Here is a 15367-nt window from a genome sequence, read left to right as displayed (position 1 = left end):
ACCCTCCCCCCTCCCACGTCAGGTACAAAATGGGCGACGACCCATCCGGGTGGCTGTCCATCAACCCCACGACGGGGGAGGTGCGAACGCGAGCGAGACTGGACCGCGAGGCACGCGGCCTCTACAATGGCACCTACACCGCCACCATCCTCGCCTTCGACAACGGTACCCGTCGTCGTCGTCGTCCCACCGTGACTCCTCGCTCGCTCGCGCCATTTCCTGCCGCTGTTAAAGAGCGACGGTGGTTGTCTACACGCGCCCGAGCGCGTGCGTGCTTATGTACGTGTGGACGTTAGATGTGGTGTGCGGAGCGGTGGCGCGGCGGTTAGCGCTGCGCCACGAGCCCGGCCACACGAGTTCGATTCCCGCTCATGGCCAAAACCAGTGACGATTATCTGAACAGGTTCCCGGGCCTCTCCTAGGTCAACTCGGCCTCAAATGAGCACCTGGTGCGGTGTGTAAACATCGCCACTCGGGAGACAAAGGCGGCCGGGCGAGGTGCGGGCCACCCAACCCCTCGTGTGCCGTGCCGCGGCCTTCATAGGTGCTACTCGCTAACAACACTTGGCCCAACAGTCTGTTAAGGCTATTCGGTGGATCTTTGTCTTTAGGAGTTTTATTCACAGCCACGGCTAATATCAGTGCCGATCCATCGCCGAAACTGGTCATGGGCCTCCAGTACTGGTTCAGCTTTTTTCACGTTAAGTTTGTTGTCCTTCCCCCCCGCCCCGCACCTCCGATGAGGACGGTTCGCTACGTAGGGTGCAAAAGAAGTTCAACGCAGTGTACAAATTCCCAGCGTGGTAGAGTCGACCAAACATCTTCTCGAGGGGGGAGACTCTCTCGAGGCTATGTAGGTACTCCTCTACTTATGAATGAGTTAGGTTCACAGAGTCAAATTGTTCCTAAGTCCCACCTTTACTCCTCTTGATTGCAAACGTGTTGTGCGGCATGTACAATAAACACGGGGAATGGCTCTTCTTACTACCACCCTCAACACTCTCACCACTCTTACGCGTCTGAGACATGATGGAGGTTGATAATGTCCGTGAAAGTCACACAGAGAACGTCGGAGTGACCCGCACAGCGACAACACAACAACAACAACAACAGACAGTGGCGGCGGCCCAGGCAGAAATGCTGGGAATGCTGGGTAATGACACTGCGCGGCGTTGAACTCACGACTCCTCGGTCCAAACAGGCAACTGGACATACGGACAAGGCTTGTTCGTATCTCTGAAAGTTCGTAAGTCGGATGCACGTGAGTAGAGCAGTCCCTGTATCTAGTGGGGGGCCCTTCTGCCATCAGTGGCGTGAGCGAGCGGTTGCAGGGCTGCACCCAGATACGATTATCTGGCCACGCGCTTACCCTCCGTCGTGTTCGCCTCTCGGCGTCGACCGACCCGCGTGACGCTCGTGTTCCCCGTAGGCGTTCCCCCGCAGACGGGGACGGCCACCATCCTCCTGCGGGTCACGGACGTCAACGACCACCATCCCCGGGTGAAGCTGCCCTACAGCCACAGGGTGTGTGAGGACCTCGCGTGGCAGGGCATCAACGTGACGGTGCTGGATGAAGACGAGGCGCCCAACGCCGGGCCCTTCACCTTCTCCCTGCCCGAGGAGCCGCCTGAGATCCGCAACAACTGGAAAATCCTCTACCAGACAGGTAGGAGACGATCTGACCCTTTCAGTCGTTCGCCCCGACGCGCTCTCACCGTGAGTCGCTTGGCTGTGTCGTCGCCCTCCGAAATGTCGGCAATACATCCGTGTTGTTTGCTTGACAAGCCCTGCACTCTGCTGTGCGGTCCGCTTAACCAAATTCTGCTGGAAAGTCATTGGTCTAAAACAGGGCTGGGGAATGTCCGATCATTTGGTGTGGTCCTGCCAAGGCAAACGAAGGCGGGACTTGAAATTCAATAAATCTAGGAGCAAACCTGGAAAAGCAGTTGCGAGTAGCAACATCATCAATAGCAGCTAACATCACACGCCTCACTAAAGAGAAGCAGTTCCAGCCATCACATTAGGGGTGAGTTCATTAAATGTTTGACCAAATATAATGGGAACATTTTTTTATTGATAATTTTGTATGGCCCGCGAATGATGTTATAAATATCCAAATGGCCCTTGGCAGAAAAAAGGTTCCCCACCCCTGGTCTAAAAGATCCTCCACATTATTTGATTTTAACGTGGGTAAAACAGGCCTTTGTTGTTCATCGACTGACCTCTCGCCTACAATGCACCCACCGCAAATGCATATGAATAGATGTTTGCAATATCACCAATTAAAAAAAAAAGTTGATCCCAATGTGCTGATAGTGGCATGCTATGGGACGAAATATCCATATCCGTCCCTCAAAGAGCGGTGTAGCCCTTTGTGTTAAAGAGCGGCCCGCACAAGTGGTGATAACAGAGCTACCTCTGAGCTCCACTCAGGTGGCCCTCGATTCTGCAAGGCGGGGGCAACGCACCCTGCCACCTAAGAGTCATGTTCATCACGTGACAGCGATGTTTTTAATTCTCAGTGCTGGAAACTGTCCAAGTGAAATGCTAAATCTCATTGAACGTGGGTTATTTTTGTTTGTGTACAGTCACTTGTGACCGGGCTGAGACACGTAAACTCGCTGCACTTGAGAACCCGGTTTTTTAAGGATAAGCGTTTGCATTTTTCGGGTGCTTAAATTCCTCGCCGGCATGTCAAAGTGCCTCCTCGCATCATAGAGAAGCAACGCGGGATGCAAATCGAATTTCGGTCGTAAGCGACTGAACGCAGTAGACAACGTGTCAACGGAGCGCGCTGCAAGCGCGGGGCCGGCCGACACCTGAAATAAAACCCGGGCTGTCCCAGCGGTACCGGCTCCGCACCCTGACCCTCTGATCCACGGGGCGGCCAACCTCGTCACATTGACCGCGGTCATTCCCACGTGCGCCCGTCCGTTCGTGCCGCACAGGGGAGGTGCTGGTGTTGGCTCCGCACCGGGACCGCGTCCAGCCGGGACACTACAGCGTCCCCGTGCTGCTCACGGACAAGCCGGGCCTGCGGTCCGAGCAGGTGGTCGAGATCACGATTTGCTACTGCGACGACAAGCTCACGTGCCCCGCGGCCCTGGGTGGCATCGGACTCGGCCTCGCCGCTCTGCTCATCATTATTTTCTGCCTCCTCATCGTCCTGCTGCTCTTCCTAGGTACGGCATTCCGCGTCGGTCATCTAAACCGGGGCCGTGTACATTATACACCTCCGATTAGCACGTTTCGCCATGTAGGGTGCGAAAGAAGTTCAACTCACGCGCACACATACGGTCGGTGTGGTGGCGTCGAGATGATGCTGTGGGATTACGGTTTGCACATCGGACTCCTCACATCTGTCTGCCCGTGTGCACCCAGCACTACGGATTACGGTTATTCGATCGGTGCGTTGCGTTGAGGTGGGATAAAGTGTGGTGGGACACTCCCACCTCTTTCCAAGACGTTTGTCCAGTGTGGACGAGTAGGCCAAACACCCTCGAGTTAGAGGGGCTCTCTGTAGAGTTCGAGAGAGTGGCTCAAGTGGAGGCGCTTCGAGCAGCAGTGGTGCTCACAGAGCACTTGCAGGGCCGCCCCCTACGCACCTCGTGCACCTTACGTGAGTGCATGGGGCCCGTGACCAACCCGCAGTGACCGGTGCGGTGAAGTATGGTCAAACCATCCTGATGACCGACACGACATGGGGAGGGAGGGCCTTCGTCCAGCACTGGATTGACAAAAGGGCCGTAGGCATTGTCTCCACGTGTAGTTCCCGTATGCCCCTGACCAGCGACGGCTTAACCCGGACGCAGGCACTGCGTAAACACTGCCCAGTGTGTCTATTGGACACTTTTGCCAGTATCAAAAATTCCGAAAAATAAGAATAGCTTTAACCATTTTTGGCAATAGAACAGTTGATAAGATCAGTTTAACACGTAGCAGGCTTTCGCGACCAATATTATTCATAATAAAGGTTTTTGGGTTAGATCGCGTTATTTATAAATGTGTCGTAACCCACCACCCGACACGGCCAAACAGTAAAAAATGTGTCACTTTTACAAAGGACAAATACTTCACTACTTTAGCCCACCTGTTGAAGTAGTGAACTATTTGCCCTTTGTAAAAGTGACACATTTTTTACTGTTTGGCCGTGTCGGGTGGTGAAGGGTTACGACACATTTGAAAATAACACGATCTAACCTAAAAACCTTTATTATGAAGGTGATAAGATGTTCAAACACCACATAGACACCTATTGCAAGGCATCAAGTCTGCATTAACCACACACAGTACAAATATGCTCTGATAATATTTGCATTGTCTTTGAAGCTTATTGGCCTACACCAGAGGCAGACGGCCTTCTTTATGGCCTTGCCTCACCAGTGTTCTACCCGCGCTATGAGTGTCTCCGATACGTACATTGTCTTTGTCCTATAATAATAGGGGTTTTCCCCTTTTATCTGGCAACAAAACTGAAACCTTTTTACAAGGATTCATGTCTGCATTAACCACAATACTTGCAGTCAAAATGTAAACAAAAAACACACTGATAATATATGAATTGTCCTTGATACTGATTGGTCCACACCAGAGACAACTTTCTTTTGAGCCTCGTCTCAATTGGTGCTCGACCAGATGACGCAAAAAGGCGTACACAGCTCAAAGACAACGCACTATCATAGTAACGAGGGCTTGGGGTAAGCATCTACATCACTATACCTCCTTTGCCAGTACCAAAATATAATAATAGGGTTTTTCCCCTTTTTTCTGAAAAAAAAAAGGGGGAAAAAAAGTTTTTGTGCTGTTTGCCTTTGGCGTTCTCTGGGCTGACACTGGTGAGACTAGGCCATAAAGATGGCCGTGTGTGGTTAATGCAGACTGTCCATTGTGTATTGCGACACATCTCACAACTCCCCCACTCGCATATCATTCCGGTGAAATATTAACAAGTTTTAGGGAGTATCTTCTGATTTAAAGGCTAGTGTATTTTTTTCAGGCGTTCGTTGTAAAGTTTATGGGAGGTGGAGCGGTGCAGCACTGTGGTTAGAACACTGCAACTGCAGCTATAAACCCCGGCCAACCTGAGTTCAACTCTGGGCCACTGATGGTGTCGGTGGCGAGTGCTGATATCTGAAACCAGCCCAGGGCGGCCTCCTCCTTCACCGACCCACACCCTACGGTTCGGTCACACAGACGTCCGCGATCAACGCGGCACAGCACGGAGGCCTTCATCCAGCAGTCGACTGATGGCAAAGGGCCCCACATTGATTAGGTATAGCCCTGTGATCCATTCGGCTCTTGAATCGGGTGCAACCGCAACAACCAAAAAAACTAAAACATGAACAAGAAAACATCTTAAAGTGACTGTGCGCAAACAGAAACATCCAGGAAAAAACTGCAAAGTCTTCCATTGACACGATGGTTGACTTCAACACACGCGCCTGTAGAAAGAGCGACGCTGAGTTGCTCCGGCTGAGTCAACTGTGCGAGCACTCAAACCACGTCCGCCCCTTTCCGTGTGAAATCCTTGAACCCAGGCCGGTAGTGGAGATGTGAGGAGGTGGTTTAGGGGGCCTAACCCCACCCCCCCCCCCCCCCTTCAATCATTTTTTGTTAGTCAAAGTCAAACAGATATTGCTTCCAAAATGAGTTCAGTTAAGCCACGGGCGTCGTAGTCTGTCCTCGTACGTACGGGGATTTGTCTTAGGGGCCGTCCATAAATGACGTCACGCACCTATGGGGGGGGGGTCAGACATTGGTGACGATGTGTGACGAGAGGGGGGGGGGGTTTGAGAAATGTGATGTCACATCAAAATACGCAACTTTAAGTAAATATAGACAACACGTTCCACTTAATTAAATAGACTTTTAAAAAAATGTTTTCTCCTACAACATCAGAGTGCAGCGCCACATTAAATACGCACTACAATGACAATAGTTTAAAGCGATTTGAAGCATGTTTTTTTTTTGTGGGGGGGGGGGGGGGGGGGCAGAGCTTTGTGACGTCATATTTAAGGTGGTGGGGTCTGACTTTTTGTGACGCCGTGTGACGAGGGGGGAAGGGGGGTCAAAAATCGTTCAAAATCGCGTGACGTCATTTATGGCCGACCCCTTATTTTACCAGGTGAAGCCCCACTGAGCTGTGTAGCTCTTATTCGGAAGCGTCCCGGCCATCACAATGATAACTCAACGAAGTGGCGGCTTCTAATCGCGTGCGAGTTTATAGCAGCAGCCAAACGCTCTAAACGCGAATTGATGTCGATTCTAAATGAACCTATTGGCGATAAACCGGATGGTGCGCAGTATAACATTTTTGTTTCACCATTTTTCACTGTAATTATTGAATTTTCCACGATTCGCAACCCTGGTCAGACAATCTTACGGGGGGGTTGTGGCTCGTCTAAATCAGTTCTCGTGATGTTGAATCAGTCGGAAAATTAATGTCTGTAAAAAAAAGTAAATTCATACAGTTTTTTTTTAGGACCATATGTTATGCTGCATCGGTGTACCGCCAATAATTTTAAATGTCTACGGAAGTTTCGCGCAAACCACGGGGAGAGGGAGAGGGACACGCAAATTCCACATACACAGCAGGCGTCAGGATCGGCATCGAACCCACGACCTCTTGGCTCCCGGGCGAGGTAGTTAACATCTCGCCACCGCGGCCAGCGGAAGAACGCACGGTTAGGCAAAGGCAGATCGCGTCGTCACGGATTCCGTTTCAGCGTTTCACGTTTGCTGAAAGAGCGTTGACCGTTCCGACTGGCGTGCCACTCGACGTTGTGTCTGCCCCGTCCCTTTGAACAAGGTCTGCCTTTGAACCAGGTTAGTCCAGCAGCTTTGGCAAATACAAAATAAATATCATTGACTTCACTGGGGTGGAATTTGAAACATTTTGAGAATCGGGTATTTTCAGTTTGTAATCGGGCCACGGATGTCATCGTCTTGAAAAAAATGAGAAACGGAAGGCGACGGAGCATGATTTTTAACCCGAGTGATTCGTTGCTGTTTTCAGTGGAATGGAAAAGTCGGTGGCGGGGTTGGTGGTGTTGGTCTGTCTGTCAACGCGCTAAATAGTTGGGAGCGCAAGCGAGGTCTTGTGAAACTAAAGCAAACACCGAGCCGTGATGCGACTGGCAGTGTGGGCGTGAAACTTATTTGAACTGTTGGTTAGAAACTTTCTGGTTTGCCCCGTGTATAGTGGCTAGACTCTGGCTTTATACTGGTAGGAACCTCCTGGTTACACCAGCCCACAGGGGATTATTGTGTCCGTCGTGCAGGGAGGGGCTGGGTGGGGAGGGGAGGGTGGGGAGTGGCTGGGTGGGGAGGGTGGGGAGGGGCTGGGTGGGGAGGGTGGGGCTAGGTGGGGAGGGGAGGGTGGGGAGGGGCTGGGTGGGGTGTGGGAGGGGTGGGGCTGGGTGGGGAGGGACTGGTCACTCCGTGGTGCCCTTATAAAACTCAACGTTTAACCTACTCACGCCGGCTTGTGCCCGCCCTCACAGTCGGACATATTTGCGGAATACACCACGCCGCCGTTGACCCTGGCCATTGACCGAGCAACCCAACGTGTTCCTACCAGCTCCCTCCGCAGGAGGAATGTGTTGGGTGGTAGTGACAGGAATGACGCACGTACGTGTGTTGAACTTTTTTCCAACCGTACGTAGGCCAACCGTGCTAATCGGAGGCGCTTTCCAGGTACAACAAGTGCACGTTTAGCTGCTGTGACTCTTATAAGCGTGCCTCCATGTTTCAGTTCAGGTTTATTATTTCCCTGTGAGCCATGAAGCTCTTAAGTGCTCTACCTAATAACTGAACTGAACTAAGTGCAACTTTTCATCAACTAAACACCAGACACCGTTTCCGTGACAGACATAACACGTCAGAGAAAAATAAATGAATAAAAAAATGGAAGAAATCATATACAATTTTAATGTAAAAATGTATCTTTAAAAAGTTTTAGCCAATTAAGGAATAAAAAAAGTGCAAGATTAGGCATAGTTATGTAGCTCTTTTTCAGAAGCGACCTGGCCATCACAAGTGACAGCTCAACAAAGTGGCTTATCATCGCGCGATAAATACTCTGAGCGCGTGATGTTGATTATAAATGTGGAGGGAACAAAACCGGAGGACCCGGAGATAAATCCACGCGACCACAGGGAGAACATGCAAACTCCAAATATACAGCAGCAGGCGTCAGCGTTGGGATCGAACCCACGACCTCCTGTATACCAGGCGAGGTAGTTAACATCTCCTAGCCACCGTGATGATGATGATGAGAGAGACAAGCAAACTCCAAATATACAGCAGCAGGCGTCAGCGTTGGGATCGAACCCACGAACTCCCGTGTACTAGGCGAGTTAGTTAACATCTCCTAGCCACCACATAGTGCCCCACCTATACATATAGTACCACACCTATGTAAATATTTACCCACCGACCAATAATGACGACCATAAAGAGGTATGGTATATATGTGCAAGGCGTGCCCCAAAAGTAATGCCTCCAATATTTTTTTGCCGATAATATGTATTGAGCGAATGCAGCGTTTTAGTTATCATCTCACGGGAATGTCACTGACACACCGAGCTCTTGGTCAACACAACTGTCTCCACCACCTTTCCTCATGCACCTCTGCCAACAGTGGCAGATCCAAAGCAGGAGGGAGCCAGGGGGTGTGGGCGCAACGGGGGCCTTGTTTAGAGAGTTTGAAACTTCAAGAAATGGGCCTTCTTGGGAAGTTCCAAGATCCGCCTCCGTGGAGCCAGGGTCGGCATTCCGTCACGGTGAATTGATCCATCGGCAGCATCACACGTTCGTCTGCGAACCTCATCCTGCGTCGCAGCTTCATTTTCTGAATGTTTGACCACGCTTTGATCGTCCTTCAAAGTACAGGACTGAATGGATGAGAATGCGAGCGGGCGAGGTCTGGGTTGTACGGGGGGGGGGGGTCAGAGAATCGGGTGACGGGGCAGTCGACGCGAGCTCATGTTTTCAGGCTTGCCTGTGGTCTGGCATCGCCATGGTCCGACGCTGCCACGGCCTGACTCCGTCAGGAGCGCCGCCGCCATCTGACAAATGTTCACGGCATACCTCGAGATTAACATTCTTAAAACCGGTGCTTGTTAACCTTTACTGCAGCCTGCACCACTTTGATTCTCGATCGTTACAAAAATGTACAATGTTAATCAACACACGGGGTTCGATGAAACGAAGTCAGTCGTTACTGATGTGCCCGTGCTTAATTTGTGTTTTCGGTTTTTTTTTCTTCGAAAAAAATCTGGCCCCATCTCGCACCTCCAGAAAGGGCATCTCGCACTCCCAGGCGCTGCGTGCGGCCCAGGCTAAGAACCACTGTCTTAAACATTCTAATAAAAAATACATAATTTTTTGATAGCAAAACTAAAAAATAAGCCGGTCTGTCGAGAAGACAGAGTCTGAATGAGGACGGCTGCTTGCGTTGTGGCCGAAACGTCGTGAGAATTATTTTATTATGTTTTATTTTTATTATTTTATTATTTCCATTCTACGTGACTTTACCGAAAGAACCAAGAAGATGAATCCCTGCAGTCACGAAAGCTTTAAATAGAGATCCTCCTTGTGACTGGTCTGCCTTACCTCTCTCCGTCGTTTCTCCTCCAGCGATGCTGTGCTGCCTGTGGTGCTGGCCACACGGCTGCTGCGGCTACGTGAGGTCAGGGGGCGCCCTGTACGTTGTACACGACCAGGGGAACTTTGGCGGGGTTCAGGCCTACAACTACGAAGGCGGAGGGGAAGAGGATATGGTAAGATGCTCACTCGTGCGTCCATCTGTTTAGATGGATGTATGCATGTTGAACTTCTTTCACACCGTACATAGCCAACTTTTGGCGTAAAAGTCACCAGATGACAGAGAATCTTATTCTCACTCTGTTCGTATTTATTAATAATACAAATTTACACTCATGTAAGCGCGTTTCACCCAGACATGGCAAGGCACTGCACAGAGCTAAAAGCAAGCAAGTAAATCAAGTTCAAGTTCATTTATTAGGTATAGCCCTGTGAGCCATTCGGCTCTTGAATCGGGTGCAACCGCAAGAAACAAAAAATAACTCGCGCAATTCTAAAACTTAAAATAAGCAACGCAGGCTCATGATTTAACCACGGATACAAATACACCCCACACTCCCAAAACACGTAACAACATTAACAAGGAGAAAAGGCCTTTAAGAAAAAAAATGTCTTAAGATGGGAGCTCTAAAGCTCGCACCATCGCTGCAGTGAACGCCGTGTGGGACCCTGACATTGCGCCGGGCACATTTCGCAGGGGATTAAGATGAACCTGCTGGCGATCGACGCTCAGGGGAAGAACGGCTCGAGCTGGGCCGGCGCCGAGAACGCCAAAGGCGCCGCCTACACCAAGTCCACCACCCTGCGCGCCAGCTCGGTGGCGGAGTCCGCTCGCGCCGCCGCCGCAGCGGAGGCCGCCGCCGCCGCAGCGGAGGCGGCCGCCGCCGCTTCTCACGTTCGTGAGGTTAAAGAGTCCATCACGACGACCTCTAGCCACACGACTTCCAGCGCGGTGCACGATAGCGCCGGCACGCAGGCGCGCGGAGGACGGTCCGCCGGTTTGGCGCACGGCGCGGCAGTCGGTGGGAGCGACGCCTGGGCAGGGGGCGGCGGCGGTGGCGGCGTTGGCGTCAACCACTTGGCGACGTTTACGGAGGTGGGCAGCAGCAGCAGCAGCGGCCGGGGCATCGCGATGGACTCGCGAGTGAACGGGGCATTCGGCGTGCCGGCGGGCGGAGCGACAGGGGGCACCGTTCTGGAGACCGACGGCCGCGTTTACCATGGGAGGATTTCGACCCTCGGCTACCCGAGGGCGAGCGGCTACGCCGGTCAAGTGATCGGCCAAGAGTCCGTCAGCATGGGGAGGGGCTTCACCCGCAGGGAAGTACCTCCACCCGCCGCCGTCGCAGGACCCGTCTGGCCGCAGCATCACACCCTCCCCAAGCTCGTGGGCATGCAGGCGACGGCGGACGTCAGGAAGTTCGTTGCGCAGGTGAGAGCTCGCGTTGACTTTTATCTTGTCCGTCAGCTTTGGGTGAACCCCGAGCTGGTCGCGTCACAATGCCACACCCTGGGATGCAAGCGCACCTGCGTTACCCAATCCGAGTTAAATATGATGTATATGCAAACCTTGGGTGCGTTATCCAGATTCGTGGATGATGTTGTACGGACTGCGCAGGTTTTCCCGGGTGTGCTGTATCGCTGTGACGCGAGTTAGGGCTGTCACGGTGCGGTGTCTGACGAAGCTCTGAGCACTCGGAGGAAAACGGTGGACAATACGCACGTGGTCCAACTCGTGTTTTGTAGTTGTTAATTTTATGATAGCTTTCGGGATGCTTGAACCAAGTTGCAGTGGCGAGATGTTATCTTCCTTGCCTGGTACGCAGGAGGTCGTGGGTTTGATCCTGACCCTGATAAATGCCCGTTTTATATTTGGAATTTGCATGTTGCCCTCCACGTTTGGAAAACGTGCCTTTAGATTATTTTGCTGCTGCTGCTGCTATAAATTTCCACGTGGTGATGATGTCAGCCACATGTGTGGCCAGGTCGCCTCTGAAAACAAGCTAATAGCTCGGCGGGCTTTACCCGGCGAAGTCAAACTTCAACGCGTCTACTCAAATAAGCTTGGAGCGGCGCGCATCTATCCTGCCAACCTTGAGGCAGTGGTGGAAAGTTGAAATACCCATGGCAGGTGCCATTGACCCTTACTCTTTGGTTCTTTCGGTAAAGTTACGTAGGTGAAAATAAAAAAATAATAAGAATAAAAATTTTAATAACTAAATGAAATCACGTTTCGATTGCAACACAAGCAATCATCATCAGGTGTGAAAATCACAGCTAGAATTTCTTTACTAAAGTGAAATAGTAGAAATTAGTAAAAAAATTCTAGCTGTGATTCACACCCGATGATGATTACTTGTGTTGCAATCGAAACGTCGTGATTTAATTTAGTTATTTCAATTTTTTTATTTTTATTTTTTATTTTCACCTACGTGACTTTACCGAAAGAGCCATTGACCCTCACCACGGGTCACACAATGGTGGGCTGCGTGCGGGTCCGGCCACACCACTCTCCTACGCGCCGTGCCACCCGTAGCCGGTGCTCAACAACGGGCACATGACCTTGTTGTTTGCAAGGCTCAACACGGAGGGGGATCTCTCTCTGTGTGTGTGTGCGCGTGCAGGCTCTGGAGTGGGCGGATAAAGACCCCACGGTGCCCCCGTTTGACGGGCTGCTCGTTTTTTGCCACGAGGGCAACCGTGAGGACGACCACTCGTTCAGCCCGTGCGTCAGCATGGCCAACTTGGCGGAGCAGGTGGCGCAGTTCCGGCCCATCTCCAACCCGCCGCCGGGTTCCTGTGGCTCCCGCGGATCCCCGATCTCGCGGGCTGCCACCCCTTCAGCCGCTTCTCCCAGCATGCAACTCCCCTAGCTCTCCTATCTCCCCCCCCCCCACCAACTCATCCAGCTCAGATGCCCCTAGCTCAGTGTTTAGCCCGTGGACCACCCCAGCCACCGACCCCTGGCAACAAAATGCATTCGCTTATCTTTAAATGCCAGGAATACAAAGTGATTCATATTACCGAAACATAACAAATATTATTTTTTACATGCAGTTATACTTTTTTCAGGGGGGGGGGGGGTGCATTTAGATATTAGGGTTAGAGTAGTTTAATCAGGGTAGTTTACCTCGCGTCATTCAATAAATTGTTTTATATTATGAATTAACGTCAAAAACTTTACTTCCGCGGACCATCTGGAGGAGCGTCCCGGACCATTCACGCTGATGATCCGGGGACCGCACTTTGAGAACCACTGCTCTAGCGCCTTCTCCAAGCTCCCTCCGCCATCTCCAAACTCCTCCCCCCACCCCCCCCCCCCCCCACTGAGCTTCCAGCTCCTTCCCTACCAGCTTCTCGCTCTCCTCTAGCTCCTTCTCGAGTGCCCCACATCCCCCCCCCCCGATCGCTGTTTTATACACACGTTTTCTAAACGGAGCGAGTGAGTAGCGCACTAGAATAGTTCGGGTGACGGGTGTGTAATACGACGTCAAGTTAACCTGCACGAGGCGTCGTCGGCAAATGGGCGATTGTGACTGCTTCCGACGCTGTGTGGCGGGTTGGTGTGGTGAAGGTGTTTTTGGTCAGGAGGTTTTACAGTTGAGGTTTGGGACGTTTTTATTTGACCCTGAACCGAAACAAAGTCAAAATTTATTCCCATGAACCAATTTTTCTGGTTCGAAACACACGTGTCCTTGCCCGCACCTCCGATTAGCATGGTTGGCTATGTACGATTATTTCTCTACCGACAGCGCGTGTGGTGTGCAAGTATTACAAAGATAAAGTCATGCGCATGGAATGTAAAAAAAAACTCCAATGCCAGGATAATGTTATTAATGCAGTAGAGGTCAGATCGTCACACTTTTGACACCACTATCCAGTAACTGTTCCATGACAATTTACAAATTATATTTAACGATCATTTAAAAAAGAATCACAAATACAAGTAGTAACCAAGGTCACGGTGAGGGATTAACTCAGCCCATCATCATCCCTCCTGAAAGTTGGAAAAATAGAGTACCGCCGAATTGTAGCGCACGTGTTCAGTTCCTGAACATGGGAGCACAATTCTAGATTTGAAGCTTTCGTGACTGCAAGGATTCATACTCTTAAGTTTTTTCGGTAAAGTCGCATAGGTAATTTTTTTTTTTTATAAAACATAAAAATCTTTGCAGTGGCATTTACAGCAAGCGTGCTGTGACGGTTCCACCTGAAGACGGAAGCTTGTGTTGCCTCCGAAACGTCGTGATTTTTATTTTACTTTTATTAAAAAAAAATTTTTACCTACGTGACTTTACCGAAATAACCTAAGAGTATGGGAGCACAACCCACAAAACCTACCGCGGTAGTTATCACCACCAAGGTAGTTATCACCACCAAGGTAGTTATCACCACCAAGGTAGTTGTCCTCGGGTTAAAGTGAACTCACTGTGGGAATGTGAAACTTCTACCACTTTCTCAGGCCCGTACATGCAAATTAGCATTAGCCCCACGCTCGTTTAAGCAGTGGGATTTCTTCCTCGACTTCTTGACATAGGGACCGGGCGTGGCCATTTGGGGCTGGTTAATGGTTTACAGAAAAGACCCCGAGTGGACTTTTTCCCCTTGGTTTGTCTTTGCCATCTGTACAAGGGGGGGGGGAGAGAAACATTGATACGTTTTTTCTTCTGGAAGAAAGCCACTTTGCCTAAACTTGAGCCGAGGAATTTGTTTAACAAAAAAACCTCTTTGCAGTGGCATTTACAAATAAAAACTTCTGTTGAGACGTGGTTGGATTGAAGCGCTGGCCTGGTCGTATCAGAGGACGCATATCCTCGTCCCTTGCCAAGGACCACAACTTCTTGACCAAACGCTGCAGCGAAACTAGCGCGGTGCACAACTGACTTCCCAGCCAGGGCGCTGGAATAAATCAAAATGAAAACCTCAAAATTTTATCAAGAGAATATTTAATATTTTTAAAACTCGTGTAAGTAATTTTTTGTTACATTTTCTCTTCAAATATACGCTGGAGTTTTCACCTCATGGCTCGAGTGTGATATCTTGAATTATGTGCGTGTCATTAGACCTCCTTTGCCAGTACCAAAATATAATAGGGGTTTTTCACCTTTTTTCTGGCAACAAAACTGAAACCTTTTACAAGGAATCATGTCTGCATTAACCACAATATGCAAAAAAAACACACTGACAATATATGCATTGTCCTTGAAACTGATTTGTCCGCACCAGAGATGGCTTTCTTTTGAGCCTCGTCTCAAATGGTGCGAGACCAGAGGGCGCCAAAAGGCGTACAGCTCAAAGACAATGCTTACCCCGAGCCCTCATTACTTTGATAGTGCGTTGTCTTTGAGCTGTACGCCTTTTGGCGTCCTCTGGTCTAGCACCAATTGAGACGAGACTCAAAAGAAAGCCATCTCTGGTGTGGACCAATCAGTTTCAAGGACAATGCATATATTATCGGTGTTTTTTGTTTGCATTTTGACCACAAGTATTGTGGTTAATGCACACATGATTCCTTGTAAAAAGGTTTCAGTTTTGTTGCCAGAAAAAAGGGGGAAACCCCTATTATTATATGTGCGTGTGCTTAAGGAGTGGGGGTGTGGAACCTATAGCCCCCCTCGGCTGTCCGCACAAGGCCTACCGCTTTTATCCATCACGACAAGTATCTTCGCCGCCCTCATTCAATCTGCCAACACTTCTTTTCCAATTTTAGCATGCACACTCACTCCCGTCTCTGCAAGAGCCTCCTTGCGGCGTGACACAA

The 15367-nt window shown here is 50.4% G+C and overlaps 1 protein-coding gene across 2 annotated transcripts in view; it reads left to right on the top strand.

Annotated features, from left to right (window-relative positions):
* Positions 1-14375, top strand: part of LOC144731068 (B-cadherin-like) — a 29058-nt gene extending 14683 nt beyond the window's left edge. The window contains exons 10-16 of one of the 2 annotated variants that reach the window (XR_013587896.1): positions 23-165; positions 1430-1666; positions 2949-3182; positions 9640-9782; positions 10304-11038; positions 12231-13969; positions 14006-14375. Coding sequence is in view for 1 of the 2 variants with exons in the window: in XM_078612064.1 (XP_078468190.1) it covers positions 23-165; positions 1430-1666; positions 2949-3182; positions 9640-9782; positions 10304-11038; positions 12231-12479 (1741 nt within the window). In the remaining variant the exon portion in view is untranslated. Of the gene's footprint in view, positions 1-22; positions 166-1429; positions 1667-2948; positions 3183-9639; positions 9783-10303; positions 11039-12230 lie in introns of both variants that reach the window. The other variant, XM_078612064.1, reaches the window with a different exon arrangement.
* Positions 14376-15367: the final 992 nt, after the last annotated feature.

This window comes from Lampetra planeri, chromosome 37 (assembly GCF_965212315.1).
Source record: "Lampetra planeri chromosome 37, kcLamPlan1.2.h2, whole genome shotgun sequence".
Classification (NCBI taxonomy): Eukaryota; Metazoa; Chordata; class Hyperoartia; order Petromyzontiformes; family Petromyzontidae; genus Lampetra; species Lampetra planeri.
This window is presented reverse-complemented; position numbering and strand designations above follow the sequence as displayed.